Source organism: Chaetomium globosum, genomic scaffold (genome assembly GCF_000143365.1).
Source record: "Chaetomium globosum CBS 148.51 scaffold_8 genomic scaffold, whole genome shotgun sequence".
NCBI lineage: Eukaryota > Fungi > Ascomycota > Sordariomycetes > Sordariales > Chaetomiaceae > Chaetomium > Chaetomium globosum.
Genome location: NT_165983.1, coordinates 759,805 through 786,155, shown reverse-complemented (window position 1 = coordinate 786,155; position 26,351 = coordinate 759,805). Strand labels below are relative to the sequence as shown.

The window sequence follows — 26,351 nt, the reverse complement described above, 5'->3', positions numbered from 1 at the left end:
TGTTTGGTGTGCTCACATACTGCACTCTGCAGCTACCGACTAACAGCCATATCACACACGAGACAAGACCGATATCAGGCTCGTCCACCCGCACGCCAAAGATGGAGACGAGAGAATATGTAAGCGTCATCTCGTCTAAGTTGTGCTGGATGATAGACTAACATAAACCAGTCCAGGGTAGCGTTTACTTCTACGCCCCTAACAAAGGAGCGCCGGTGTTCTTCGCCGTGGCCTCTGCGATGTCAGCGGCTCTACACACTTACAACTGCATGTAAGTGACATGGACTCACTACTTGATATGCAGAGTACGCGCAAGACACTAACATTAGCTAGACACGGCATTCCACATTGTTGGCCCCAAGATGTTGCGACGGCCTCCTGGCCATGTCGCCCCCCAGCCCAAGTACCTGCTGGCACTTGCCCTGGTACTGCTCCCGTGGCTCCCCCTCGCCGGTGCTCAGCAGCAGCACCAGCGCCCGCCCGTAGCAGCAGCCCACCAGCCCAGGTCGCCGCCCGAAGACGACCGACATGCCGCCTCCGACCTGGCCGCGGCTGCCGTGACGGGCCAAGAGGCGGCCGACATCCCCGCCATTTCCCAGCAGCGGAAAATTGTCAGGAGCAGGGAGGCAGACGACGAGGAACTCCGCCAGCGGATACTCGCCCGACTACCTCACGGCAACAACGACAACGATTATAATAACAATCACAACAACATTATTTACGACGATGTGCGCGCCCACGCTTTGGCTCCGGAACTGTCCGTTCGAGCACCTCCTCCATCACACCACAGAGGCCCCGCCCCTGGGGCCGGACTCTCGCAGCACGTTGCGCGGAGCCTGGAGGATTGGGAAGTGGAAGACTTCGTTCTTCTGGCGACCGTCGATGGTGACCTTTATGCCAGCGACCGGAAGACCGGGCAGGAGCGCTGGCATTTCAAGGCCGACCACCCCATGGTCGAGACCCGGCATTTCCGGACCAACCGGACGGTTCTGGATGATGATTACGACCCCATCGACCACTACATTTGGGTTGTCGAACCCACCCGGGACGGCGAGCTGTACCTCTGGAGACCCAACGAGGGCGGCGCCGGCTTGGCTAAGATGACCTTGACCATGAAGAAACTGGTCGAGGATCTGTCCCCCTACAACGACAAGCCCAACCGTGTGGTCTACACCGGGGATAAGAAAACCACCATGGTCACGTTGAACGCCGCCACGGGGACCATCATCAAGCAGTTCGGCTCGACTGGTAGCTATGTGAACCAAGTCGAAACCGAGAGCTGCTTTAAACCGAACGCGTTAGCGGACCGCGACGAGGAATGCAGTGAGGACAGCACCATCACGCTCGGCCGCACCGAATACACGGTCAGCATCCACCGCACCGACGGTCACCCGATTGCATCCCTGAAATACTCCGAGTGGGGCCCCAACACGCAAGATAACGACCTTCTCCAACAAAATCTCCTAACTAAGGACAGCCGGTACGTCACCAGCCAGCATGACGGTAAGATCTACGGCTTTGAGTACAGCCGCTTCCGTGAAGAGCGCCCCATGTTCACCAAGACGCTCTCGTCTCCCGTCGCCCGAGTGTTTGACGTCCTTCACCGCTGGGAATCCTCTGCCGGCATGGACCCGGAGCTCATTGCCTTGCCCCAGCCGCCGCTCCCTGCCAGCGACGAGGACAGCCTGCGTCTCCGCAGCGAGAAGGTATTTATCAACCAGACTGAGGACGGCGGGTGGTATGCCCTCTCAGGCAGTCGGTATCCCCTAATCCTATCGGCCCCGCTTGCCCCCATCCATCGTGTCGACTGGTGGCGGATCAAGGAATCCTGGGATCTGCTTCCGGAGTCACAGAAGTCCAGAGCTTTGGTCGGGACACATTCGCTGCCGGACGGGCTCGGATCCGATGGTAGAGTCCACGAGCCGCCCTCGCGGTTGCTGATCGATGCTCCCAAGACCAACCCCGAGGGCCTTATCGACGGCAACATCGCCAAACCAGTACCGCCACATCTTCCCCCCGAACCGGAACCGAGTAGAATTTTTGAAACGGCAAAGAGAGTGCCAGGCTTTGTCGCGACCAGAGTTTTTGATCTTGTCAGCAATCCCGCCGCCATCGTTCTCTTTGTCATCACGTTGTGGATGCTCTACAAAGATAAGCTTGTCCGCTTCAGTAGGGGATCGACGGGCAAAAGTATTGTCTTAAGACCGGAGATTGAGGTCAACCGTACGGTGCCAAGTCCTGCGGTTCCCACGGACGAGGCCCCTACTACCGTCCACCCGGCGGAACCCAAGGCAGAGGCTGCAGCACTGGATGTTGTCCCTGCTGACGCAATTCCTGGCGGCCTCCCTGCCACTGGTGCAGTCCCCACCGAGACTCTAGCAGAGGCAAAGGCGGACGCACCGCTGCCTGGTCAAGCGCCCCCTCCTACCGTCACCTTTGCGGACCCCCCAGCGATCCAGGAGCCGGCGGAAGGACCTGATACCGCCGCGTCTGGGGAGCCCGTCAAGAAAAAGAAAGGGCACAGGGGCCGTCGGGGAGGCGTCAAGCATCGCAAGGGCAACAAAGACAAGCGTGACAATTCGCAGTCACGCGATGATGATCCGCCAGAGGAGACCGTGGATGAGGTCATCACCAAGGCCAAGACTCTTGTCAAGGAGCCCAAGCTAGAGCCGGACATTATCACAATGTCCGGCGTCGCGGACGAGGTGTCGGGCCATGTGCTCAAGATGGGCAGTCTTGAGGTGAATGAAGCCGAACAGCTAGGCACGGGCAGTAACGGTACCGTTGTCTTTGCCGGAAAGTGGGACGGCCGCGATGTTGCCGTGAAACGCATGTTGGTGCAATTTAATGAGATCGCCAGCCAAGAGACGAGGCTGCTGAGAGAGAGCGACGACCACCCGAATGGTAAGTCGGTTCCGCTGCCACATTGGGCTCATGCTAACGCAGACAGTCATTCGCTATTATGCCCAACAAGAAAGGGCCGCGTTCCTTTACATCGCGTTGGAACTCTGCCAAGCTTCTCTCGCCGACATTGTGCAAAAGCCGCACTGTTTCAGGGAACTGGCGCAGGCTGGTGAGCGGGACATGCCGGGCGTCCTGTGGCAGATTGCCCACGGATTGAGCCATTTGCACAGCCTGCGCATCGTCCACCGCGACCTCAAGCCCCAAAACATCCTGGTCAACATGGGCAAGAACGGGCAGCCCCGGATTTTGGTTTCTGACTTTGGCCTGTGCAAGAAGTTGGAGGGCGGACAGTCCTCGTTCGGCGCTACTACCGCTCACGCCGCCGGAACCACCGGGTGGCGGGCGCCAGAACTCCTGATCGACGACGACGCGCCGGTCCCCACGTCCATGATCATGACGGACCCCGGCTCCAGCATGCACAGCGCGTCCGGCTCCGGCTTGGTGGAGGGTCCGGGGCCCCACAGCCGGCGCGTGACGCGTGCTATCGACATCTTCTCCCTCGGCCTAGTCTTCTTCTACGTGCTCACGCGCGGTAACCACCCATTCGACTGCGGCGACCGCTTCATGCGCGAGGTCAACATCCGCAAGGGAAACTACAGCCTGCAGCTCCTCGACGCCCTGGGTGACTTTGCCTTCGAAGCCCGCGACCTCATCGGGAGCATGCTCAACGCCCACCCCAAACAGCGCCCGACCGCCGTCGACGTCATGGCCCACCCCTTCTTCTGGAGCTACAAGAAGCGCCTGGCTTTTCTATGTGACGTATCCGACCACTTCGAAAAGGAGCCGCGCGACCCGCCCTCCCCCGCCCTCTCCCACCTTGAGACCCACGCCCCGGACGTCGTCCAGGGCGACTTCCTCAAGCACCTCCCGCGGGAGTTTGTCGACAGTCTGGGCAAGCAGCGCAAGTACACGGGCACGCGCCTGCTGGATCTGTTGCGGGCGCTGCGGAACAAGCGGAATCACTACGAGGATATGCCTGACACGCTGAAGAAGACGGTCGGGCCGTTGCCGGATGGGTATCTGGCGTTTTGGGCGTGCCGGTTTCCGAATCTGTTGATTGCGTGCTGGAATGTGGTCTATGATTTGCATTGGGAGGGGACGGACCGGTTCAGGGATTATTATGTCCCTGCGCCGCCGACGGTGTTGTAGGGGGGTTGTTGCGAAAATGACGTTGCAATTTGCGGGTTGGCAATTGCGCATGATACTGCCCCGGGGGTGGGAGTGGGTGGTAGGCGTGGGGGGGAGGCGTGAGAGGGTGGAAGGTGAATAGATGGGGGGTGAAAAAGGGGCTGGGCAGAATGGCGACCAGAAGAAATGCCAAAAAAAAAAAAAAAAAAAAAAAAAAAAAAAAAAAAGTAAAGGAGGGAGAGAGGGGGCCAGGCAACGAGGACATGGGATGGGGAGGACAAGGACATCAGACAACGAAAGGGCATCGAAGATGGTTCTGGTTCTGATTCTGTTTTGTGTGTGGATTTGAAACTTTGGGCGCTGTTTTGTTGAGTTGCCATGTTTGCTGTTTGATGGACAATGATATACTGGGTTTTGTAGTTTCTCAAGCGTAATATCTGTTTATGTAGTTTGTTATTGCGTTGCGATGTTCGAGCAAGTTCTTTTCTTCTCTCCCCAGTTAATATAGGGCAGTTGGCTTGGGTCCGCTCGATCAAGCAACCAATCATCCATTCAACGACGGGATGTATGTATCTCCCTACACTTTACAACACGAAACTATGATGATGTTGCATTTCCGTGGTTCAGATTGAGCAGGTGCAAAACGGATGGACGCCCACGAGCTGGAAGATATTACCTAGCTTAAAGCAACGAGCCCTCTCTCCTTTAGTTCAGAACCTTAAACACCGAGGCATAATCACAATTGTACCTCTTGTATTTGTATCCATTTCACCGCTTCGACAACGCCGGCCGTATCCAATTACCGTACCGATGGTGAAAGCATGCGTACCGTTTTAAGGTTGGTGGCCATACGCGCGTGGCATTCAGAACACGCGGGTTGTCTGTCTCCCTCGTCAGGGTCGATTCGCGGTCAATGCCAGGCCAAAAACCTGCCGAAAATAAGTAAAATGTTTCCGGGGAGGGGAAGGGGAAGGGGAGTTGTTGAAGGTTGGATGGATGCTGGGGAAAAGAGTTCTTTTGAGGTTCGACGTGTTGTTGATCGATGCCGCCGGGGGAGGGGGGTAGGGTAGAATCGGTGATGCAGCTAGAAGCTGTGGAATGTGGAGTAAATGATGGATGGGCTTGCCTGCGATGCACGACATCACCACCTAAAGCGACGTGACCGAACTCGAATGGCACAACAGCCAAACACCGCCTCAATTGCGTACCTCACAATGCTTAGGTACCCAGGTAGCTATGCAACCTAGTTGACCCCATGGTGTTATCACCAATGGTGGTCCAACTCACTCAGAATCTCATACTCGATCGAATCCAACGCCGCCATGCCTATGCCAAGTTCACTCACACCCCACACACACACACCACACACCCATCTACCTCTCCCATAACCCATACTGTGGCCTGCTTTTTAGGTAGCTACTATCCAGCTCAGCCTAACCTAGGTACTAAGTACTAAGTACTACCCCCACTGCACCAAAACCTGCTTCTTATTCTTCTTCTTCCCTCCACCTCCACCTCCACTCCCACTCCCAGTCGCCCCTCCCTCCGCCTCCTCACCACCACCCCCCGCTCCACTCCCACTCCCACTCCCCCCTTGTCCTTGCCCTCCTCCTTGCCCCCCCCAACTAAACCCCGTCTCCCCGCCCCTCGCAAACCCAAAATCCCTCCTCACCGCCCCGCGCCCATACCCACACGCCGTCGTCTGCGGTTTCGGTGCGGCCGGCAGCGCAGGGAACGCGTCCTCCCCCGACAACCCCCTCGCACCACCACCACCACCAGTCTTCCTCCCTCCTCCACCTCCGCCACCACTACCAACAGAGGGGGAAGCAGCAGTCTGCCTCGGCGCGGGCCCACCAATCCAACTCGGCTGGCTGCTCGTCTGCGGCGAGCGGCCCGGCAGGGCGGGGAAGGCGGCCGCTGATGCGAGGCCGCGCGAGGGTGGGGAGAGGACGGACGAGAGGTTGGGCGTGGTGGTAGTGGAAGCGGAGGCGGAGGCCGGGGTGGAGGAGGAGGCGCCGGACGCGGCGGACATGACGGAACCGATGCTGCCGCGGCGGGTGCTGTTCTTGAGTTTGAGCACGCGGGTCGAGTGGCGGAGGTGCGCGGCTGCGGCGGCGGCGGCGGCTTGGGTGTTGTTGCGGTTGGTGCTGGCGTTGCCGCGGCTGGCGGAGGCGGCGGCAGCCCAGCCGGTCGTGGCGGTGGTGGCGCCGTGCATGCCGTCGAGGGAGGGCAAGGACGGGTAGTCCTCGTTGATGGCGCGCCAGTTTTGCCAGGCGCGGCGCAGGGCTTCGGCTTTGGTCTTGTCGTCGAAGAGGTCGGCTACCTCGCGGACGAGGGTGCCGAGGGCGGTGGAGGAGGTTTCGGAGAAGAGGGAGAAGAAGGCGGTGATGAGTTGCTCGGGAGTCATGGAGCCGCGGTTGTAGGTGGAGATGTGCGTCCGGAAGGTGGCCATCCTGGTGCTGTCGTTGCCGAGGAGGTTGGCGGCGCGCTCGATGACGGCGCCGTGCCGAGTGAGACTGGCGCGTTGTTCCGGGGTGAGCGTGGAGAGGTCGGTGATGCTAATGTTTTCCATGGCGTCGATGATGGGTTGGCCAGCCGGAACCCGGGATTGGGCCGCGTTGCTGGCTGTTGGCCGCGACGGACCAGCGGCAGGCCGTGCTGGTGTTGGTCCCGTTTGGAGCGCATCTGCCGCTGGAAAAGCGAGCTCATCCCGCCTCCACGGCTGCGCCGAGCTGACGGGTAGAGCCTCTGCGTTGGGATCTGGACCGCGCCGGCCGCTGCTCCCTTACGTTGCCCCCCCCCCTCCGGTCCTGCTCGTATCTCTGTCGCAAGTCGAAGTTGGACAGGTCGACCGTCCGGGCGTCCCTTCCCTTCGCGAACGAGCCACCGTGCTCGCTGAGTTGGTGGGCCTTAAGGTCCATTTCGGACTCGAACACGACAAACTTCTTCTCTAGGCATTCGCGGTCCGAGCACATAAAGTGGTCCTTTTTGAAGTGGTCCTCGAGGGCGTTGTAGTCTAGGTAGTAGTGCGGTTGGCGCGAGTCGCGGCGGTCGCAGAGGAAGCACCGTTCGTGCTTGACCCGGCAGTGCTCGTACAGCTTGTCGCTGTCGTAGAAACGGGCACCACAAAACCCGCACAGCGGGTGTCCCCGGAAACCGGTCTGGTCGACGGCACCGGGCTTGTCGTCGCCGTGGCGCATGTGTTCTGTGAGCTCCTTGTCGGCAAACATGTCGTGCTCGTGCGTAAATACTTTCTTGTTGCGGGTGCATAGGTCGCACATCTTCTTGTGGTGTTCACTCTTGACGTGGCGGTGCAGGTCCTGCCAGCCGAGGCCCGCAAAGTCGCACTCTGCATCGGGGCAGTTGTAGCGGAGCAACAGAACGGTGTCGCCCACAATGTCCTCGCCGGCATACCGGATGCCAATGTTGTTATCGGTGCTGGTGATCTCGGCGTCGGTGTACTCTTCGAAGCGCTTCGTTCCGTCGTCGGTGAAGATGACAAACGGGGCGGGTGTCTGAACAGCGAGTCAGCGGTTTCCACTTTCATGACCGGATTTCGGGCGCCTTACCCGACAATGAGGGCAGTCCTTGCTCTTGTACAGCGCCCTCAAGCGCAGAGCGCATAGGTGGCATGTGATGTGGTTGCAGGGAGCGACCGACTGGTGGATGATGGGGTTGGCGCAGATGAAGCAGACCTCCACCTCGTCATCGCCGCCCTCCTCCTGTGTGTCATTCTTGACCTTGAAGTTTAGGATCTTCCCAACCTGTGGTGGCTTCGGCTCTTCGGCGGTGGGTTCTGCTGGTGGTGCTGTGTTCTGTGTGTTCTGGTGGTGCGCCCCTCCTCCTCGACCCCTCCCTCTGCCGCGCCCCCTTCCACGTCCGCCGCGTCCCCGACCCCGGTGGCCGTCGCCTCGAGGCCCTGAAGGCACGTTATCTGGAGCGCCGCCGCCGCCGTGTGCTGGCTCAGCCGGTGGAGCTGAAGCCATACCGGATCTGATGGTCCCGTTTGTATTTTCTGGGATGCTGGAAATGTTGTGAAGCGGCGCCTTTGCCTCTATTGTTGCTCGCAAGATGCACGAAACCGTCGAGATGGTCGTTCTTGGGCCGTGGCTCGCTCCTAGGTTGGTGAGATGCGCGTGAGGTCGGGAATTCGAAAAAGATGTGGACGGCAATGGAAACCTGTTCGAAGCTTGCAGTTGTCGGGATGGTGGGGTATTTTTAATCAGCAAACGGCGGATTCTGCCACCACATGGGCGAATGTTTCTTATAGCAATGATTGGCACAACCCTTGAAGTGGAGTCTCGCTGCGGATCGAGCCGACAAGGCCGGGGTATCGACCACAGGCACTCGCCGTGTGTGTCACACCTGCTGGTGGCTCAGGAGCTTTGGTACCCCACACTTTTTTTTCGGAGGAGGAAACGCAGAAGCAACAATGACGGGAGTTGCAAATCTCGTCTCGTTACATGGTCTGAGTCAGGCTGTCAGCCCAAACTGCGCCCCCAACGCAGGCAACTTGCAACAATTATTAGTGGTCAAAGCATGACCGAAGTATGGCGTCACTCTGAGTCGAGTTGAAAAGAAAAGAAAAAAAAAAGTGTGGCGGTGCGAAGTCGCAGCAATTGAGTTGACATTTAAAGGGCAAGCGGACGCTCTAGTGATTTGGAACTTGGAGGCCCGGGTCCAAGTGGGAGGGTCTTAGGACGGTATGTACATATACAAATACATGGTCCACGGTTTGATCCATCTCTTGTCTCCTACTAAGCCTTGGAGCTGCCTCCGGAAGTAATACCCTCCAGGAAAGAGGTGTAGGCCGCCTTCTTCTGGTAGTTGCTGTTCCAGAGCAGCGCGTCGCCCTCTCCTTGGAATGTGTTGGGAACCCACGAATATCTGTCGGTAACGCCCTGGTAAGTTAGAAAGGTTAGCGACTATCCGAGTTTACATCGTGATCTAGACCCATTATCTACATACCCAGATGGTCATGCCCACGCAGCTGGGGACATTCAAGCAGGCCCGCGCGACCCGGCCGTAGGCATCGGCAAGCTGCTGCAGCTTCTGCGAGTTGGACGGCGTGCGCATGCGGATGTCAATCTCGGTCCAAGCGACCTCCACACCCAAATCAGCCGTGACCTTGAGTGCCGCCGTGAGGTCCTCCTCGGAGGGGGTGGGCGTCGACTGCGTGGGCGTGCTCTCGGTCGTCAGGTGGCCCTGGTAGGCCGACGCCGTCGATGCGCACACCGTACTGCTGGCATAGCCGCACGATGCGGGCCGCACCCTCAACCTTGGGGCCCAGGTACGCCAGGATGTAGTCGTTGTAGTAAAGCTTGGCGGCCGGGTCGGCGGCAGCAGCGGCCCGGAACGCGATCGGGATGTACGCCTCGCCGATCACGCGCAGGAAGACGTTGTCGCGGTAGGTGCCGTCCTCGCTGAGGGCTAGGAGGTGTCAGCTAGGTCGTATACCTCGAGGGTGAAGAGATAGAAAGATGGGGAAAAATGGAAGGAAAAGAAGGAGAAAAAGGAGAAAAAGGAGAAAAAGGAGAAAAAGGAGAAAAAGGAGAAAAAGGAGAAAAAGGAGAAAAAGGAGAAAAAGGAGAAAAAGGAGAAAAAGGAGGCAAGTCAACGCAGCCCTTTCCCTAAACTCACCCTCGTTAACCACATCCCAGTGGTTGCACCGGCCCTTGTACCGTCCCATAACCTGGTTAATGTGGTTGGTCATGACCTGGATCAACGTCGCATTGTTGAAGCCGCTGTTGGAGACCCAGCCTGGCAGCTGCGAGTACCAGACGAGCGTGTGGCAGCGGACGTGCTTGCCGTTCTGCTGCGCCCAGTTCATGTGCTGGTCGGCAGCGCCGAAGTTGAACTGGCCGCGGTTGGGCTCCGTCGCATCCCACTTCTGCGCGTTCTCGGGCGTGATGGACCCGAATTCGCTGCGGATGATGTTGGACTCCTGGTTGTCATTGCGCACCGTGAGGGAGGTACCGATGTACTCGCGGCCTGCCGCCACCATGGCCGCATTAAGGGTTTGCACCTGGCGGTGGAAGAGTCTAGGTGGGTATTAGCTTTGCTCTTGTCCGGCCGCTGGTCGTAACGGGGTGCTCGGTACTCACTCCTCTGCCTGGTGGTTGAGAGGCAGGGGGTTGGCGGCCGCGAAGCCGCCAAGGGCGAGGGCAACGGAAACAGAGAATTTCATCGTGACAGCTGGGCAGTACAGTCTGAAAGCTGGGCTGGAGCACATTGTGATTTTTACAGGGCACATTCCCTGATACTTATACAACAGCCCTTCGCCCCCTGGTCCGGGGCCTCTTGAACCCCAGGATGCGGGGGAGGGTCTTCGGAGTGGCTCAACATGGCACTGAGGAGTATCGTGAGACGGTGCTGCTATAGTTGAGTACCCACCGAGTGGGTGAATAATATGGTTAAATCGGCTTCTGGGCCCCCTGTCTTCACAGAGCCGCAGCCGCACCATACAAAACCGGGCCAAGCCAGCCCAAGCCGGGTAAACATGACTTCAATCCCTTCAGGCTGGCTGTGGAAGTAATATCGCAAGCCACGGTTCCCACGTTAAACCTCACCCCCAGCTACGACGGAGTGTGTAAATGATCGGGAAGCACTCTCCCGCGGGAGGGAAATCAAATTGGGGGATATTCTCGCCGACCGATATGGGCTTGGCACCTCCTCGTTCGTCCTACCTATGCTTCCACTCCATAGGTACTCTCCCGTTCAGGGGTGGCTAACTAATGGCGGTGTTCGAGCTATTATTGTGCCATGAGTTGGTTTCAGAGCTAGTAAAGCTCCTGCTGCTGTTGGAAGCTCGTCACACTACAGAGAAAACCAGAGCCATGAGCGAGGAGTCTCAAAATTAGGATAACTATGCTAAGCGTATGTACAAGTACTTTGCAGCATCATATTCCGAAGCAGCGCATAGCAAGAAGAATATATCGAATGCCCCTCCTACATGTTTACCTCTAACTCCTGCACATGAGGGGCGCCTTCGCTCCCTACGCTTCCTAACTCTCCCAAGCCATCAAAGGGAGTTCGCAGGCACGGAGCCGAGATGCTCGTGGATATTTTTACGATCCCTGCGATGTCGATCAATTTACACTAGGTGCCAGGGTGCATATCCCTGCATGGGATCGCCCGGCTCGAGACTGAATGATGGTTGGCCCGGGTAGCCGGGATGGATTGAACGGAACCTGATGTGCCTATCGGGGACATGATCGCTAACGGGTCCTCCACAAATATTCGTGCCCTCCTCAAAGCTTCTACCCCGACCTTGCCCAACCATTGATTATGTAGCGTCATGGGGTTGTTCCAGAAGAACCTGCATTGTGAGATCGGGCGTTGTGCTGTTTCTATAGGTCGGTGTGCTTACTAGTGAGAGCCTCATGTAACTTCGCCACCACCGCCCCCCGCCTTGGGTGTGAAGGCGCTGTTGGGGGCATGATATTGGCTGTAGAGGCGGTGGCTTGACCGCCTGGAAACCGCCTACCCAGTATGCACAGCCCCCCTTGTGCGACCAATCCCCTTCAAGCGAGAGACTCGTCAACTGCCTCGACATGTGTCTCTTAAAGAGGAGTGCCCCCAAGCAGACTATCGAAATACGCCCTTAGCCAACTTATTCTTGGCCCAATCTCCGAAGTCTCAAGAGTGAACCCAATCACCGAGCATGGCTCGAGAGCCCCGCCCTTGCTCGTGGTCCTGTGACTTGAACACCTCAACTTCGAGAAGTAAAAATTCGAGAGAATTCCGAACGGTAATATCCATGATATCTCTGATATAAGGCAGAGCTGACATTCTGATTCCCATTAGCGGACTACCCAGCTCATTCGGAATACCAGCTCTCGGGTGTGTAACTACCTACCTAATACGCGGTTTCGAGATCATCACGTTGACCACATCACCCGTTGTAGTTGGCCTCGGCGCGACAGACAACCGAATCTCTCGTCCAAACCCGGTCGGCCGGTGTCAGCAAGGAAATAATAGCTACAGTCAAACCCACCTCAGGGATAATCCTAAATCGAGAGGAGTTCGAAAAGGATGATGAGTTGGAAACCGATCTGGAGGCTTTTGCAGAGCTCAAAGAAGACAGCATAGGCCTCAGCAAGGTTGACGGTAATTGGGAGAGTCATTCCAAGCAAAGTTTCCATGACCCGGAGGCCCTCGAGGACGGCGAATCGGATGAAACGGACCTTAGGTCGCGTCTCGAAGCTGGGTTTGTGAGAGGGGAGCATGGGAACAAGTTCCTCCCGGCCAAAGAGCTCGACAAGCTGTTGACGGAACAGGTCATCAAACGGACGATTCTAGCAACCCATCTTGAGAGCCCTATCCTGGCCGAGATTCTAAGCGCAACTCGCCCCGGAGTTTCTTCTTCGCATTCCCTGAGGAAAACATTCGCCGTTCTGACACTCCTAGACAGACCTGGCGATATCTCGCAGTTTCTGTCCAACGAGCTTAGGGATGCGAGCCTTCCGTTATCAGAGAAATTGCTAAAGGAGGTCTGGCCGGGGGATGTCGAGGCGGCGGCGGAGTTTGAGGAGATGCAATGGCAGGTCCTAGCCCCCGTCTTCAAAACCAGCTCGGGGGATTCACCCAGAGTATACCACTATTCACTGGACGACAGGACCATCCTCCCCTTTTATTCAGATGATGGCGACGCTCCCATTCAAGGAGGCTACGGAAAAGTACACAAAGTTAAGATTCACGAGTCGCATGTGTCTCCCAATTTCTTAGCCTCCGGCGTAAGTTTTATTCCCAAACCTTATGCACCTAGATATGATATCCTTGGTTGACAATCTCTTTCTAGGTCAAGGACGGTTTGTTTGCACTCAAGAAGCTCCACAAGAGCCCAGGGAATGATCGGGCCTTTGCCCGCGAGCGCTCGTCTCTTAGACGATTCAGCGGCCTTGGGGCCAAAGACAACTCACACGTGATCAAGCTACTCGCAACCTTCGAGGACAAGGACACATATTCTTTCCTTTTTCCCTGGGCAGAAAAAGACCTGGCCGGATACTGGCAGTCCGAGCCAACCGAACGCCATTCCGGCGCCACTCTGACATGGATTGCAGAGCAGTGTCTGGGTCTTGCTAAAGGCTTGCAGTCCATCCATGGCCTAAATGGCCGTCACGGGGACATCAAGCCCGAAAACATTCTATGGGTTTCCGGGGATGCTAAAGCCGGCTCCGCCCAGTCAGGTGGTACTTTGATGATTTCGGATTTCGGACTTGCTCGATGGCATAAGGGGCAGTCCAGGTCAATACGACCGCAGAAGCTTTCCGGTACCCCGACCTACAGGCCCCCAGAGTGCGATTTAACCGATGAGCCCATCTCAGATGCCTGGGATACCTGGTCTCTAGGATGTGTCTTGCTCGAATTCATCACATGGTACGTGTTGGGATCTCAAGGGGTTCTGGCCGATTTTCCCAGGGCTCGCACCCAGACCTTGTCCGTGGGACAGCCTCGAGATATACTAGACGATTCTTTCTTCACGCTACAGAATCAAGAGGGCAAGGTTTCTCTCATGAAGTCCAATCTGAAGCCGTCGGTTAAAAATGTGAGGATCAAACTTACCCTCTCCTCTCTCACTCCTACTCGCCCCCCATCTCGCGCTGTTAGCCTTTATCTAACCCGAATTGCTTCGCTGTAGCAATTCCAAAACCTTCGTCAGCACCCATTTTGTTCCAAGTTCATCAGCGATTTCCTCGACCTGATCGAGTTCGGAATGCTGGAAACATTACCGGAAAAGCGCTTCGATTCCTCGTATTGTGTCCAGGTGTTGGAGCCGCTGCGCTTGAACTTGGACCTCGACCACAATTACGGAAAGCCACAAAGCGCCATTACATTGGAGATGCCGCCACTGACAGGAGGGAACCGCCAACGGGAGTTCGTTAACCCTGAGCAGACGGAAGGCCCTCCCGGCTTCGCTGTAGCGGAAGACACGGATCGACTCGACTTTACCTTGCACGAAACAACCCCCTCGGAGAAGCTAGGATCTCGCTTTGATACCTTTAGAAGATGGCTTGATAGGCAGGTTGGCGCCGAAGTTGACTGGTGGCCCCTCCCGCGAGTACATCAAGAACTTCCACCAGGCCATATGAGGCTTTCCTGGGTTGTGAGTATTCAAGATGAAAACGGAGCGAATAGGCAACTGACTGTTGGCAGTATGGCGGACAGCAAATGTCCATAACCCTCGACCCAGACAGCGCCAGACGTTGGCGTAATGGCTCGACCAGGGGCACGACTGGAAGCACGCCTATCCTGCCGTCCTGGGGAACTGGAACCCCCTCAACCAGCACACCCACCAGTGAAAAGCCGCCCCCCTCAACAGCCACAACAATCCATCACCACCTAGCGGCGCTCTGGAACTGGACATCCCGAAAACCTCCAAACCCCAGCCCCAAACCCCCTCCCACCCCTCCCCCCGCACCAACCTTTTGGCGCGAATCCTACCTCTGCGCCGACCGCAGCTGGACCAGCGCCCCGGAAACCAAGCTCAGCACGCTCTCCACCATCGACAGCATGGCCGACGACCACGCCCTCTTCACGGAAGCACGCCGCGTCCTCAACCTCGCCCAAGGCAACCGCCTGCAGCGCTTCTTCTCCTGGCGCGCCTACACGCGCGTGCAGCTCTCCCAGTTCCACTTCCTCTTCGACAACAGCGACTACGTCAAGACCTTTTCCTACCCCACACTCACCAACCCCAACATGGCCATCTGCGCCGGCTACGAATTCACCACCCCCCACCACCACCACCACACCGTCCCCATCCCCACCGACATCCACATGCAAATCATCGCCGAGACCATCCTCCAAGGCCTGCGCCACCCCACCCTCGGCCGCAACCAACGCACCGTGCTGGGGGGCATGCCGAAGCGGCGGGCGCCGCCGGGGCTGCGGAAGCAGGCGCTGGCGTCAGGGTGGGGGTTCCATGCGGGGCGGGGTCCGTGTGTGGTGAGGATGGGGGCGTGGGTGGTGGGTGTGGTGGGGATGGGGTTGGTGTTTGTGCCGGTGTGGTTGGGTAGGGTGAGTGAGGTGGATTTGCAGGGGGCGTTGGCGCCGGGGGGTTTCTTGGTGACGGTGTTGGGGGTGGTGGTGGCGTTGGCGTGTCTTGTGAGGGAGGGGGGAGGGGGTTGAGGGATGAATGATGAAGCTCCGGTGTGAGGTCTGGGTAATTATGGTGGTGTTTGATGGAACTGAGAAGGTACCTATTGTTACATACCTACCTTGGGTTACCACGGTAGGGGCGGCTCTAGTGTAGCTGCATTCTTACTAGGGTGGATGGTGACTGGCTACATCCGCTCCAAGAGTTGGGTGGCTGGGGGTGGGAACTGGAAGCCCTCCGGCAGTATTAGAAGGAGCCGGAAACGGTGGGATGGACTTGGGGTTGGTGGTCTCCAACCATCTTGCTGGGCCGTAGCCAAGTGGCAAGGCCGCCTGGGACGCCTCCGTCTCCTCACCTTCGAACTGTTTGAGAAGACTTTCTCTCCACACTTGTAGGGCATCGGGCGGCTTATGGCCAACCCGCTGTCGGTAGGTCCCGGGACAGGTAGAGTAAGGTATTATAGCGATAAGTAGTCCTGGCTGAAGAGGGGATCGCAGTGGTGATCTGGTGGGATATGCTTATTAAAGCCTCGACCGAAAAAATGAAGAGTCTGTTAGTGACATATCAACGAATTAGGCTGTCTTACGCAGGTAAGACAGGAGACGAACATCAAACGTTGCTCCCCATTACAAGCTAACGTTACCAACATCACCTCAGCACACAAGCCAGTTCATTCGCCATCACACCCACACCATCACCCACACGATATTTTCAAACTATCTTTTGCTTACGTACCTACCTCAAGAGTAAACATCAAGGTATGTACGCGCCGCCGCCCAACCAACCCTATGCTTTTCCCCCGCGCGCCGCCCGTCCCCCGCTGAGAGAGCGGGACAAAAAAAGTGTAAGAGAAAAAAGCCAACCCTAGAGGATACAAAAATAACCCGATGCTATGCCAAAAGAAGGCAGCCCAAATCGCCCGCTTGTCTGCCAGCCGCGCTGTCGCGCAAATTTCGCCAGCGCAGGGCCATTTTCCGCCCTGTTCTCCACGTGCTTCTGCGTGTCCGCCGACGTGCGTCCAAAAAAGGCCGATTTCGCTGATGAGTTATGCCAATAACCGAGGTATAAAAGAAAAGAAAAAAGGGGGTAGATATGCCGGAGTGTTTGCGGGACACCGAACCCTTCCGTCCCCGAAATGGACGGGGGGGAAGGGGACCGGCATCGCTGATCTGGGGAAAGGACGGGGCAGTTGATATCCCGGGGGTCCAGTGTGTGAGCAGAAGAAATGGAAAGGCATTACCGCGTCACCCCTAACCCTGCCCTGGTCCTGACAGAGTACCCTCAGATGCTGTGTAGGTTGGCCGACTAGGTCTCCAAAAAATGGAGCTGCTGCGGCTTGTCCTGCCGATTACTCTTCCACGGGGTAGAGTTGGTTCCCGAGGAGCTTGTTCATGGAGAACATGTTGATTTTATCCTGCTTGAAGACGGCGTGGAGCTTGTCGTCACAGAGGATCTGGCGCTTGTCGCTGGGGTCTTGGAGGCTGTTACCCTTGATGTAGTCCCAGAGCTTCTTGACTACTTGGGGACGGGATAGCTAGGGCACGAAAGGTCAGCTGGGTCCGCCAACAAAACAGAATGAGCCATCAAAACCCACCTGGCTCTCCCCGCACACATCGGCCAGCGGCTGGCTGAGGTTAAACGGCTTCTGGAACCCGCCGCCGGCCTTGCGCTTCGGTTTCCCGCTGGCGTCCGAGTCGTCGGCGTTGCTATCGTCGTCGTCGGAACGCACCCGCTTGGCGCTCTTCTTCTTGGCCGGCTTGGCCTTGGGTTTGGCCTTGGGCTTGCCGGATTTGGCTGTGCCGGCACCGCGCGTCACCCGGCCACGGGAGAGCCGGTTCTCCTGCGCCTGTAGCTCGGCAGCTAGGCGGGCGTCGGCTTCCTCGCTCGAACTCTCCCGCTTCTGCTTCTTGGTCGCTGGTGGCAGCGAGACTTCGATCACGGCGCCGCGCACCTCGTCCTCGGAGGGCGCGTGGCCATTGGTGTCGTTGGTGTCGTTGGTGTCGTTGGTGCCAGATGTCGGAGTGGGCACTTGGGCGACGACGCCCGAGATGGCGTCGAAGCGGGCCTCGATTAGGTTCTTGATGGCATCCTGTTGATTGGTGTTAGTATGTTAGTGGCTGATTGGAGAGCCATGGTGCGGGGAGGGGGGGGATGGCACGAACCTTTTGGCTGCTGAGGTCTTTATCGACGGCTTCCTCTAGACGCTGGCGGATCTTCTTGCGGGTCACCGTCTCGAGATCCACCAAGGCAAGGACGCCGTCGATGACGCGGGTGTAGGTTGCGCGCTCCTCGTCTGTCACTGCGGGGGTTAGCGGAAGGCTCGAGAGATTCCGAGCCCATCGGACCACCCCAGGCCAGACATACATGGTGCGGACATGTTTCCGGGGCGATGGGGCGCACCAATTGCCGCCGGACGGGTCACGGGTGCGTTTGTCGGAGCGCGACGATGTGGTCGAGCGCGTTATGGGAACGCTAGTTGGTTCGGTCGGATTCACTGCAAGGGCAATTGAAACAAGTGATTGAAGGTTGGGGCCGATGTAGCGGTTGATGCGAAGACCGGAGGGGGTGGTGTGCGAACGGAGCGGGCAGATGCGGGACAGAAGCGATTGACTGCCGCGAGCGTGTTGCCCAGTTCTGTCGAGAGTACAAAGTGGAGCGATTGGGGTCAAGTTGCCAACTCGCCCGAACCTATCAAATTGGGAGGGAGAAAAGACAGCCGTGGGATAGAATACGGTACAGGAAATCTCGGGCGAGATGCGATTACAAAGGTTACGGTTTGTTTTAGGTTTCGGTGCTGGGATGGAAAGTTGAGAGAGCGGCGTTTGGGCTGGTGACCTTGCCGTAGTGTAGTCAGGTTGTGCAGGTTGGCGGCAGGCGGCTGCGGCTGCGGCTGCACACGAAGAGGATGAGGTGAGGCGCGTGGCGGGAGGTGGGGAGTTGATGGGCGATCCAGATCCAATCAATTTTCCGAATCGACCGGCACTCCAAGCGTGCGTCAATGCACGTGATTTCCATTTTCGGTCGAATGCAACGCGGTCTCCAGCGCAGAGCTCCGCTCCAATGCGCAGAACATCCTCAGCATGATCCACAGCATGATCCACGAGTACAGGCCGAAAAACACGTCTTTAGCGTACGAGCCAAAGCAAAGGGAGTTTCGGGACTTCTGCTATCGGAAGCAGTATTACGATGGCGATACTGTAACGGAGGATAAGCTCCTCCTTTTTCTGGTAGAAGATGTTGCAAACCGGCCGCTCAAGACGAAGAGCACGAAGGCCGACAGCGACATACCACTGGAGAACACCCGGCTCGCCTGGCGCTCTGTTCGCAGCTACGCTACCGCAATCACAGACCTCTACCGCACGCAAAAAGCACGCGGTATGAACGTACACCCATCGCCACGGGAGGATAACGTCCGGGAGTACCTAAAGACCCTGCAGCAGCGCGATGCCCAGCAGGATAAGGATAACTATGCCGACAAAGGTCGCGATGCTCTCTTGGATGGTTATACCGAGGAGGAATTTGAACGTGTCTGCTACGAACTCTGGGCACGCGGCAGCGCTTCGCCAGAATATCACCTCCGGACCCTCGTGGACCTGCTTCTCGGCCATTACATGCTTGCACGTGGTGGCGACCGGCGCGCTGCTGAGCTTTCAGACCTGCTTACCTTCGAATTCACCGGCGAGGGTCCGACCCGTTGTATGCCGCTGATCCTCACCACCCGTGCAGGAAAGCAGAACCAGCACGGCCAGCTCGAGACCGCTGGCGCCTTGCGGAATAGGAGGCCGCTCATCTGCATGCTAGGCGGCCTTGCATTCTATCTTCTGTACCGGTGGGATTTGACCGACGAGCTGCTCCCAGATTTCAGCCGGCGTGCTGCCTGGTATGATATCCGGCTGCTGAAGAGCTATGGCTCTGATCGGACAGCGGCTCTTTCTTACAATTCGCAACGAGACTGGGTCGTCAAAGCCTTTGGCTATGCCGGTGTTACCTCGCAAAAGAAGACGCATGTTGGCCGCAGCTTAGGGGCGAAGACAGCCGAGCTGAAAGGCGTTAGCGAGGACCAGATCCGCCGTGCCGGCCGTTGGAACCAGGAGCAGATGGTTGGCTGTTACCTCAACGCATTGCCCCGTAAGTTTATGCGTACGATGGCCGGCCATCCTTCGCAGATGGGGTGTTTCGAGATTCGCCGCGCTGGGATTGCACCACCAGAGGCCCTGCTTTCGATGATCTGGCCTGGGTTGGATAGCTGGAAGGACCGGTTCGGCCCTAGGTCCGACCAGGTGAACGACCTTGCAGCGATGGGCCTTACGAACCTGCTCTTCTACTTACGCGAGGTGGCCCTACAGGACTCGGTCCTCCTAATGCAACAGTTCCCCAACAGCCCAGTATGGAACCACCCGGTCTTTCAGCACGAGGCCTACCAGCCATTCGCGCAGCAGGTCTTGGCCTTTGTGCAGGAGGAGGAGCAGCCAAGCCAGCTAGCTGTCCTTGTCCAGGCGATGCCAGTCTTGGCCGACTACCTAAAGTCTATCGACTCGCGCAATGAGGCCAGAGCGGCCAAGCTTCAAGCCGCGTTCAAAACCGAGGTCCGAGCAGCTGAAACGCGGCTCAGAGAGGCCCAATCTACACAACTTCAGACCTTAGTTTCGGGGCTTCAGGCGGCCGCTACAGCGGTCCTGCCACCAGCAGAAGGAGGGGGCAAGAGCCAATGCACGTCTGCCCAGTCGAGCATCAACAATAGCCGCCTGGCAAGCCCCGACCCGGCCAGGACATACAACACGCTAGAGCCAGAGCTGCAGCCGCCCCAATACCGCATGTGCCGGGCAGTCAGAACGGTAGAGGGCCTATGGCGCGAGTGGACAGTCGGCCTTCGGGGCCAACCGGCCATCGCCGCGCTCGACAGCAGATGGGGCAGCCGATGGCGCGCAGGGCGGCAGAGCGAGCTGCAGTGGTATTCCCTGCGGCTCGAGGTCATCAAAGAGATCCGGCGTGTTGCCCAGGCAAAGCGGATCAGCGAGCAGGCGGCGATGGGCATTGTCAGCATGCAACAGCAGCGCATTGGCTGCTCCCTCGACCAGTTTTGCAAGCAGCTGCGGGCGAATAGGAAGGCGTGCACGCCTGGCCGCCTAGCTGTATAATATTAACTCGGGTTTTCAGTTGTTTTCTCCCTGACCTGGTGTCAGGGACCATTGCATGTGTATTTATAGTAAAGCTTCCACCCACCATTCAGGGGTAAGGAGGCAAGCAACGAGGCTTCGTTCTCTTCTTTCCCACGGTTTCTGCTGAGCTCCTAGGGCTTCGGCTCTGTCTGACCAGACGGGAACCATTGTTTATTCGTGCATATAGACTTGTTGAAGTACTATGAGAGTATTTGTCCAAACGGATAGTTCACTCCTCCTGTACATTACGTTCGCCATCTTGTTGAGGGTGGTTTAGTGTATTGAGTGTTCGACCACCAGTTCAATAACCATAGTCAAATACAGTGTAACTAGTATAATATCAATGGCGTCATATAACTACATTCTCCTGGTCGTCTGCTATTTACAGCCTTCTGAATTGCTTTTTTAAATGCGTTCAATTCCATTGTAAATGCCAGGGGCAGATATGGGTGAATAACGAGACCTCGAAGCACCCCCACCAATACTTCATCCTTTCCATATTCCCTGGCATCACCACCGCCCCAAAGTCTGCATTGGTTTCCTGTGGCTCTCCCAGACAATTATGGAGGCAAAGGTTCGCTCGTTCAACAACCTGCCCAGGCCAGGGAACTTGGAAGGCATCAAATCGTTGGGTTTTTGGTGTCTGCCATATCGACCTTCATCCACCCGGCGATCTTGTACTGGCTGTCAACCCATAGAGTCGGGTGGATATCGCAATCAGGCCGCGCCGGCTCAGATCCTTTCATTGTCAACGACACGGCAGCAACCCGAGGCTACCATCCCCTTCCTTCTAGATGCCTTCGTCAACCCTAAGCCCATGGACAGTATGGACTCCAGTTCCAACTTTTGCACCTTGGGCCTGGTCCACCCTAGATCCCGACATGGCTCAAGCAATCAAATCCGGCCTCAAAAAGCACGGCGTGAGCCCCGCGCTTTGCAAAGTTGGCGTCTGCACCGCTGAAGAGCGGGACATCTTGGAGGCAGCCGGCGCGAAGCTCAGCAAGTTGACAGAGTCTTTGTTGGATATCGAGCGAGACGCAGTTGCTCCGGGCAATTCGACTAAGTGACTGCTGTATGAACCGCCAGTGCTTCTTTCAGCCCCTCAAGAAGTGTGCGTGATGCAGTGAGGCCTTTTATCACTCAAGGGAGTGCCAGAAGAAGCGCTTGAAGGACCACAAGGCTTTGTGCTGCGCACCTGGTGCCGCCCCTAGCGTCGATGCTCATGACTACTACAACAAGACGGCGCCTACCGACCCGGAGGCCCGGGATTTGATGAGCTTGCTTCGCCTTGGGGGCATCCAAACCGTAGCGGGATAGCGTGCGCTTCACCTCCCGAGGCTCATGTTCGCTGACACAGATTCTACCTGCCTTTACACCGCTTGATTATCACTGGCCAAGACACGCCCGAGAAGTTGCGGTTAGTATTTGGCCCATAATATGAAAGCACCCTCAAGGCGACTCATGACGAAGCCCGCATCGAATGTCTGCTCGACCCGCCCCCTGACTCTCCGTGGCACGCCCTGAACGCCTATATGGTTGATCCTTCCCTTGTTACATCTCTGTGGCCAGAAACCGAGGCTGAGAAACGGAAAGTCGAGGAAGTGAAAGAGATGCAAACTTTGATTCGGCGGAAAGTCGGCGCTGGGAAAATCCCGTTTCCGAGGCGGATATGCAGGCCATCCTACAGACCTATGAGCCGAACTGGGTGATAAAACTGGCCACCTACACGCTGGAGGCGAATACTATGGACCAAGGCGTTCGGGCTACTGGAAACCCTGGTTTCTAGGATTTCCAGGGAGACGTGGGATTGGTGCCTCTCTTGTTCGTCTCCCAGGCTACGCTGACTTCAAATCGATGTCAGGGGTTCGGGTAGGTACCTACCTAGGTACTTTTATTTCCCATTGTGTCCGCTCCCAGGTTGGCAAGCCGAGGTGGTCATGCTTCCTTTGGCCAAAAACGCCGACCTCGAAAATGGAGCAAGAAAGGAAGAAAAGAGAAAGAAAGAAGTAAAATAAAAACTAAGAAAAGAAGAGATAAAGAAAACTGAGAAAAATAAATTAACTAAAGAAAAGAAACCGAGTCAAATAAAAAATCGACTTTGGGCTTTCGGTTATCTTTCTTTTGGTCCTCCTCGTCCAAGGTTCGGCGGCACCTCAACCTGGAGTTCGGCTGTTTTTGGCCAGAGACTGTCATAGCAACCTAGGTAGCGAGGCAGCTCGATAGGTAGTCTGCCCATTCAAGCTCCGAGGTTCTTTCAGCCGGATCTAACTAACGGATGCCAGTGACATCCCCGTTCCTGACGCGCAGGTGCCGGGCCCCGAGTGGTACGCCAGAAAATCCTCATGCGGGGTTCACACCGGCAGGAAGTTCCCCGCCCAATAATGCAGCTAGGATCCCCAAGTCATGGTAGTCTTCTCCCGGGGGCATGGATAGAACCGGCAGGGGTTCGTGAGAAATGTATATATTTCCGAGGCAGCCCGGATCCGGGACTGCCAATCACTTCCCGAAGAGTCCGGTCTGTTTTCTACCCCCGTCCTGTCCATCCCCGTGGGCGCTTTCAAAACCTAAGGTAGCCGAGCATCCCGCTAGCACTAACACACCACCAACCACCACCACCACCAACACCACCAACACCACCACAAACAACACCAACACCTCGAAGACCAACACCTTTACCACCACCACCTCTACCCTCCCCACCACCCACCATGACAACCCCAACCTCACCCTCCACAACCACGCCCCCAACCGCAACCCCCGCCACCTTCCCGCGCCTCTCCCCCTCCAACATCCACGTCCTGATCGTTGGCGCCGGTTTCGCCGGCCTCACCGCCGCCATCGAATGCGACCGCAAAGGGCACCGGGTCACCGTGCTCGAAAAATCCCCGCACCTCCTCCCCCTCGGCGACATCATCAGCTTCGGGCAGAACTCGTCGCGCTTCTTTGCCAAGTGGCTCCGGCGTGTCTCGAGGCGCTGGACCCGCTGGTGCACAAGCACGACCAGTTCCGGTTTCATTCGTGGAAGGGCGAGTATGTCACGACGCAGTCGTTTGCCGAGGAGCATGCGCGGTCGGGGTATGCGGGTGAATGGGCATCGGGGGGAGATTTCATTGGTCGTGGTGTTGGGGCATGCGTTGGGCGAGGGGGGTGGAGGTCAGGTTGGGGGTGAATGTGGTGAGGTATTTTGAGGATGGGGAGGGGGGTTACGCGGGGGTGGAGACGGAGGGGGGGGAGAGGCTGACGGCGGATGTGGTGCTTGCTGCGGAGGGGGTGCGGTCGAGGGGGCGGAGGTTGGTGCTGGGGTTTGAGGACCGGCCGCAGCCGAGTGGGTATGCGGTGTTTAGGACGTGGTTTGGGGCGGAGGAGTTGCTGAGAAATGAGAAAACGCGGCATTTGGTGGAGAAGGGGGATTCGCATACGGGGTGGATTGGGGAGGATGTGCATTTCCTGGCGGCGGCCATCAAGGGGGGGAAGGAGATGAGCTGGGTGTGCACGCACAAGGATGAAGGGAGTATCGAAGAGAGCTGGCAGTTCCCGGGGAAGATTGAGGATGTGCTACGCGTGGTGGAGGGGTGGGACCCCTTGGTGGTGGAGCTGGTGAAGCTGACGCCGCCTGAGCGGCTTTTTTACTACAAGCTGGTGTTCCGTGATCCGCTGCCCACCTTCATCTCGCCCCAGGCAAGGACGGCGCTAATCGGGGACGCCGCGCACCCCTTCCTGCCGACGTCGATCCAGGGGGCGAGCCAGGCGATGGAGGACGGCGTGGTGCTGGCTGCGTGTCTGGACAAGGCGGGCAAGGGCAAGGTGCAGGAGGCGGTGCGGGTGTGGGAGCGCATCCGCTACGAGCGCGTGCACAAGATTCAGCAGACCGGCGTGGCGACGCGTGAGCAGTGGCACAAGGCCGATTGGGACGCCATCTGGAAGGACCCGGAGTCAATGCACCTGAAGAGGGAGGCGTGGATTTTGGATTTCGACGCCGAAGCAGACGCGTATGCTAGGTATGATGCTGTGAGGGAGGAGCTAGAGAGCGAGAACGGAGTAAGAAGTTAAGAACCAAAGTACAGGTGTTACATTCTGGACTCCTGCTTGTAGTGGGATTGCTTCGAGAAAAGAAGCAGGGAAGCCTTGGGAGAAGTACCGTCTATATTTATAGTTCATAAATTTGATACAGACCGCTCCAAGCTGGGTATGTAATCTCTTTTACCCCGGCTTGTACCTTTTCTGATTTAAAGCTCTTTGCCTCTCTACTTCCTGTATAAACCGGGTCACATCTAGTTCAAGTTCCATGTCTGTTCAAAGTTGCCCTGGTTCGTGCGTTGGTTCTAATGTTTCTTTTGGCACTTCTTGCTCAGCTACCTACCTTACCTACCTAGGTACACATATGTAATCCGCTTCAGAACGCGTTTCTAAGCGGCCATTCCTCAAGCTTTGCGAGAGAGGTTTCGTCCGTCTCTCTTTCTCTTCACAGAGTGAGAACCTTACGATGATGGTGGGTTGCATATGTTGTGCCATCCTGGCGTTTTAAGCGCTGGGAGTCCTGGGACGATCGATATGTCTATAGGCCTCTTCAGCCGTCAAGTCCAATCACAATACGGGCGTGTCCGCTGCCGAGGGGTTGATCCTTTGCTTATAGGTATTGTAGTGATTGCGTCACGGCGGCCGGACAACACCATCCTCGCTGTTTTCGGCATCCTTGGGAGCTTTCGCCATACAGGCAAGTGACGAGTCTGCGGCTCAGACGCTGTTGCGCGGGTACGTAATCTTTCATTTTATAAGAGAATAACCAGCACAGTCGTATCATCCCTGGCCTCTTTCGAGTCTGGTGCTGTGGTGCTCAGGACGCTGCAGAACAGATCCTTCTGGTTCCCCCAAATGCGTTATTTACCAAGTGCGTGGCGATGTTGTCCTCCTCGACCACAAAATGGTCGCGTTGTACGGTCCAGTTATAGAGAAACCCAGCAGGCGAGTGCGCACCATCTCGGTTTCCGGTGTCGACGGGTTTCTCTTTCTGATGCTCGCCAACCAAAGACGGCGGTGCTGCTGGTGGTTGCGGTTTGCTGGGTTGACTGGTGACCGCGTCCTCGCCCTCCCCTCCCCCTTGGCCGGATTGTGCGTCGATCCACATAGCAGCGCAGTGAACTGCATCTTCGCTCGAGGCCATGTGATTTCGGAAACCGTCACTGGCCAGAATGACAAAGTCGCCGAGTCTCGTCTCCGTGCTCGTGACGACCGGCCGAGCCGTGATGTACGGCGGCGAGTGGTAGTCCGACACGCAGTTGCGCCCAAAGTAGGCGCTTTGCCATCTGTTCAGTGCCTCGAGTGACCACTTCCACCTGTTGTCGCCAAAGCTGCGTGTCATGGCGCAGTTCAGCAGGCGGCCGGACTCGACATCGACGGGGGTCTCCCACGCAAGCGACGTATGCGACCGAGGTTGTAGCGTCGAGGAGGATGAGCGTGGCACAGGAGCCCGAGCTGGCCGGCGCGATGCGGGACATGATTTCGGCATGAGGAATGTCTTGATAGAGCGCCGAGAGCGCGTCCGAGATTATCTCGTCATCCAATTGGAGAAAGGCCGCTTCAACGGCGGCCCGACGCGTTTGGGGTCGCGTAAATCGGAGCGGTCAAGCTTCTGTAAATGACATCCGACGTATTCGGCGAGCGAGTTACGAAGAACAGTCGACGTTGACCAACCACTAAGGGACATGGACTTAGCGACGGTGGCGAAACCCGGGGGGTATATACTCACGAGTGCCCGTCAAAGATGCCCCAGTACATCCATGACTCTCCCCCGCCGACGTCGATGTCTCCATAGGCGAGGCTGTCTTCGACGGGAGACAGGCTGGGCACCCTGACGGTATCAATTCTGATGCTGGGCCTGTCGCTCAAGGATATGAGGTCAGGGACCCTAGGTAAGATTACAGTCCGGGATGAGAGGGCATTGCTTGGGGGTCTGGGACGGGGCAGAAAGCCCAGCGGCGGGGAAGGCAGCTGGCTGCCTTGTGGGT

The 26,351-nt window shown here is 57.3% G+C and overlaps 9 protein-coding genes across 9 annotated transcripts; 5 read left to right on the top strand and 4 right to left on the bottom strand.

Annotated features, from left to right (window-relative positions):
• Positions 1–101: 101 nt before the first annotated feature.
• On the top strand, positions 102–4,113 carry CHGG_10971 (uncharacterized protein; the record flags this gene model as incomplete). Its single annotated transcript, XM_001226237.1, has 4 exons — positions 102–119; positions 177–271; positions 506–2,904; positions 2,975–4,113. 4 exons carry the CDS (start codon positions 102–104, stop codon positions 4,111–4,113), a joined length of 3,651 nt encoding a protein of 1,216 aa, XP_001226238.1.
• Positions 4,114–5,551: 1,438 nt separating this feature from the next.
• Positions 5,552–8,078, bottom strand: CHGG_10970 (uncharacterized protein; the record flags this gene model as incomplete). The annotated part of the gene is made up of 3 exons (XM_001226236.1): positions 5,552–6,814; positions 6,882–7,607; positions 7,662–8,078. The coding sequence occupies 3 exons, from the start codon at positions 8,076–8,078 to the stop codon at positions 5,552–5,554; spliced, it is 2,406 nt and encodes an 801-aa protein (XP_001226237.1).
• Positions 8,079–8,849: 771 nt separating this feature from the next.
• On the bottom strand, positions 8,850–10,279 carry CHGG_10969 (uncharacterized protein; the record flags this gene model as incomplete). The annotated part of the gene is made up of 5 exons (XM_001226235.1): positions 8,850–8,993; positions 9,061–9,331; positions 9,387–9,522; positions 9,733–10,133; positions 10,197–10,279. The coding sequence occupies 5 exons, from the start codon at positions 10,277–10,279 to the stop codon at positions 8,850–8,852; spliced, it is 1,035 nt and encodes a 344-aa protein (XP_001226236.1).
• A 1,110-nt stretch (positions 10,280–11,389) lies between these two features.
• Positions 11,390–15,219, top strand: CHGG_10968 (uncharacterized protein; the record flags this gene model as incomplete). Its single annotated transcript, XM_001226234.1, has 6 exons — positions 11,390–11,417; positions 11,899–11,934; positions 12,094–12,827; positions 12,893–13,639; positions 13,733–14,197; positions 14,248–15,219. 6 exons carry the CDS (start codon positions 11,390–11,392, stop codon positions 15,217–15,219), a joined length of 2,982 nt encoding a protein of 993 aa, XP_001226235.1.
• Positions 15,220–16,535: 1,316 nt separating this feature from the next.
• On the bottom strand, positions 16,536–17,553 carry CHGG_10967 (uncharacterized protein; the record flags this gene model as incomplete). The annotated part of the gene is made up of 3 exons (XM_001226233.1): positions 16,536–16,721; positions 16,782–17,276; positions 17,350–17,553. 3 exons carry the CDS (start codon positions 17,551–17,553, stop codon positions 16,536–16,538), a joined length of 885 nt encoding a protein of 294 aa, XP_001226234.1.
• Positions 17,554–18,267: 714 nt separating this feature from the next.
• On the top strand, positions 18,268–20,325 carry CHGG_10966 (uncharacterized protein; the record flags this gene model as incomplete). Its single annotated transcript, XM_001226232.1, has 1 exon — positions 18,268–20,325. One exon carries the CDS (start codon positions 18,268–18,270, stop codon positions 20,323–20,325), a length of 2,058 nt encoding a protein of 685 aa, XP_001226233.1.
• Positions 20,326–20,908: 583 nt separating this feature from the next.
• Positions 20,909–21,413, top strand: CHGG_10965 (uncharacterized protein; the record flags this gene model as incomplete). The annotated part of the gene is made up of 2 exons (XM_001226231.1): positions 20,909–21,170; positions 21,220–21,413. The coding sequence occupies 2 exons, from the start codon at positions 20,909–20,911 to the stop codon at positions 21,411–21,413; spliced, it is 456 nt and encodes a 151-aa protein (XP_001226232.1).
• A 1,641-nt stretch (positions 21,414–23,054) lies between these two features.
• CHGG_10964 (uncharacterized protein) lies at positions 23,055–24,396 on the top strand (the record flags this gene model as incomplete). Its single annotated transcript, XM_001226230.1, has 3 exons — positions 23,055–23,376; positions 23,536–23,636; positions 23,749–24,396. The coding sequence occupies 3 exons, from the start codon at positions 23,055–23,057 to the stop codon at positions 24,394–24,396; spliced, it is 1,071 nt and encodes a 356-aa protein (XP_001226231.1).
• A 784-nt stretch (positions 24,397–25,180) lies between these two features.
• On the bottom strand, positions 25,181–25,852 carry CHGG_10963 (uncharacterized protein; the record flags this gene model as incomplete). The annotated part of the gene is made up of 1 exon (XM_001226229.1): positions 25,181–25,852. The coding sequence occupies one exon, from the start codon at positions 25,850–25,852 to the stop codon at positions 25,181–25,183; it is 672 nt and encodes a 223-aa protein (XP_001226230.1).
• Positions 25,853–26,351: the final 499 nt, after the last annotated feature.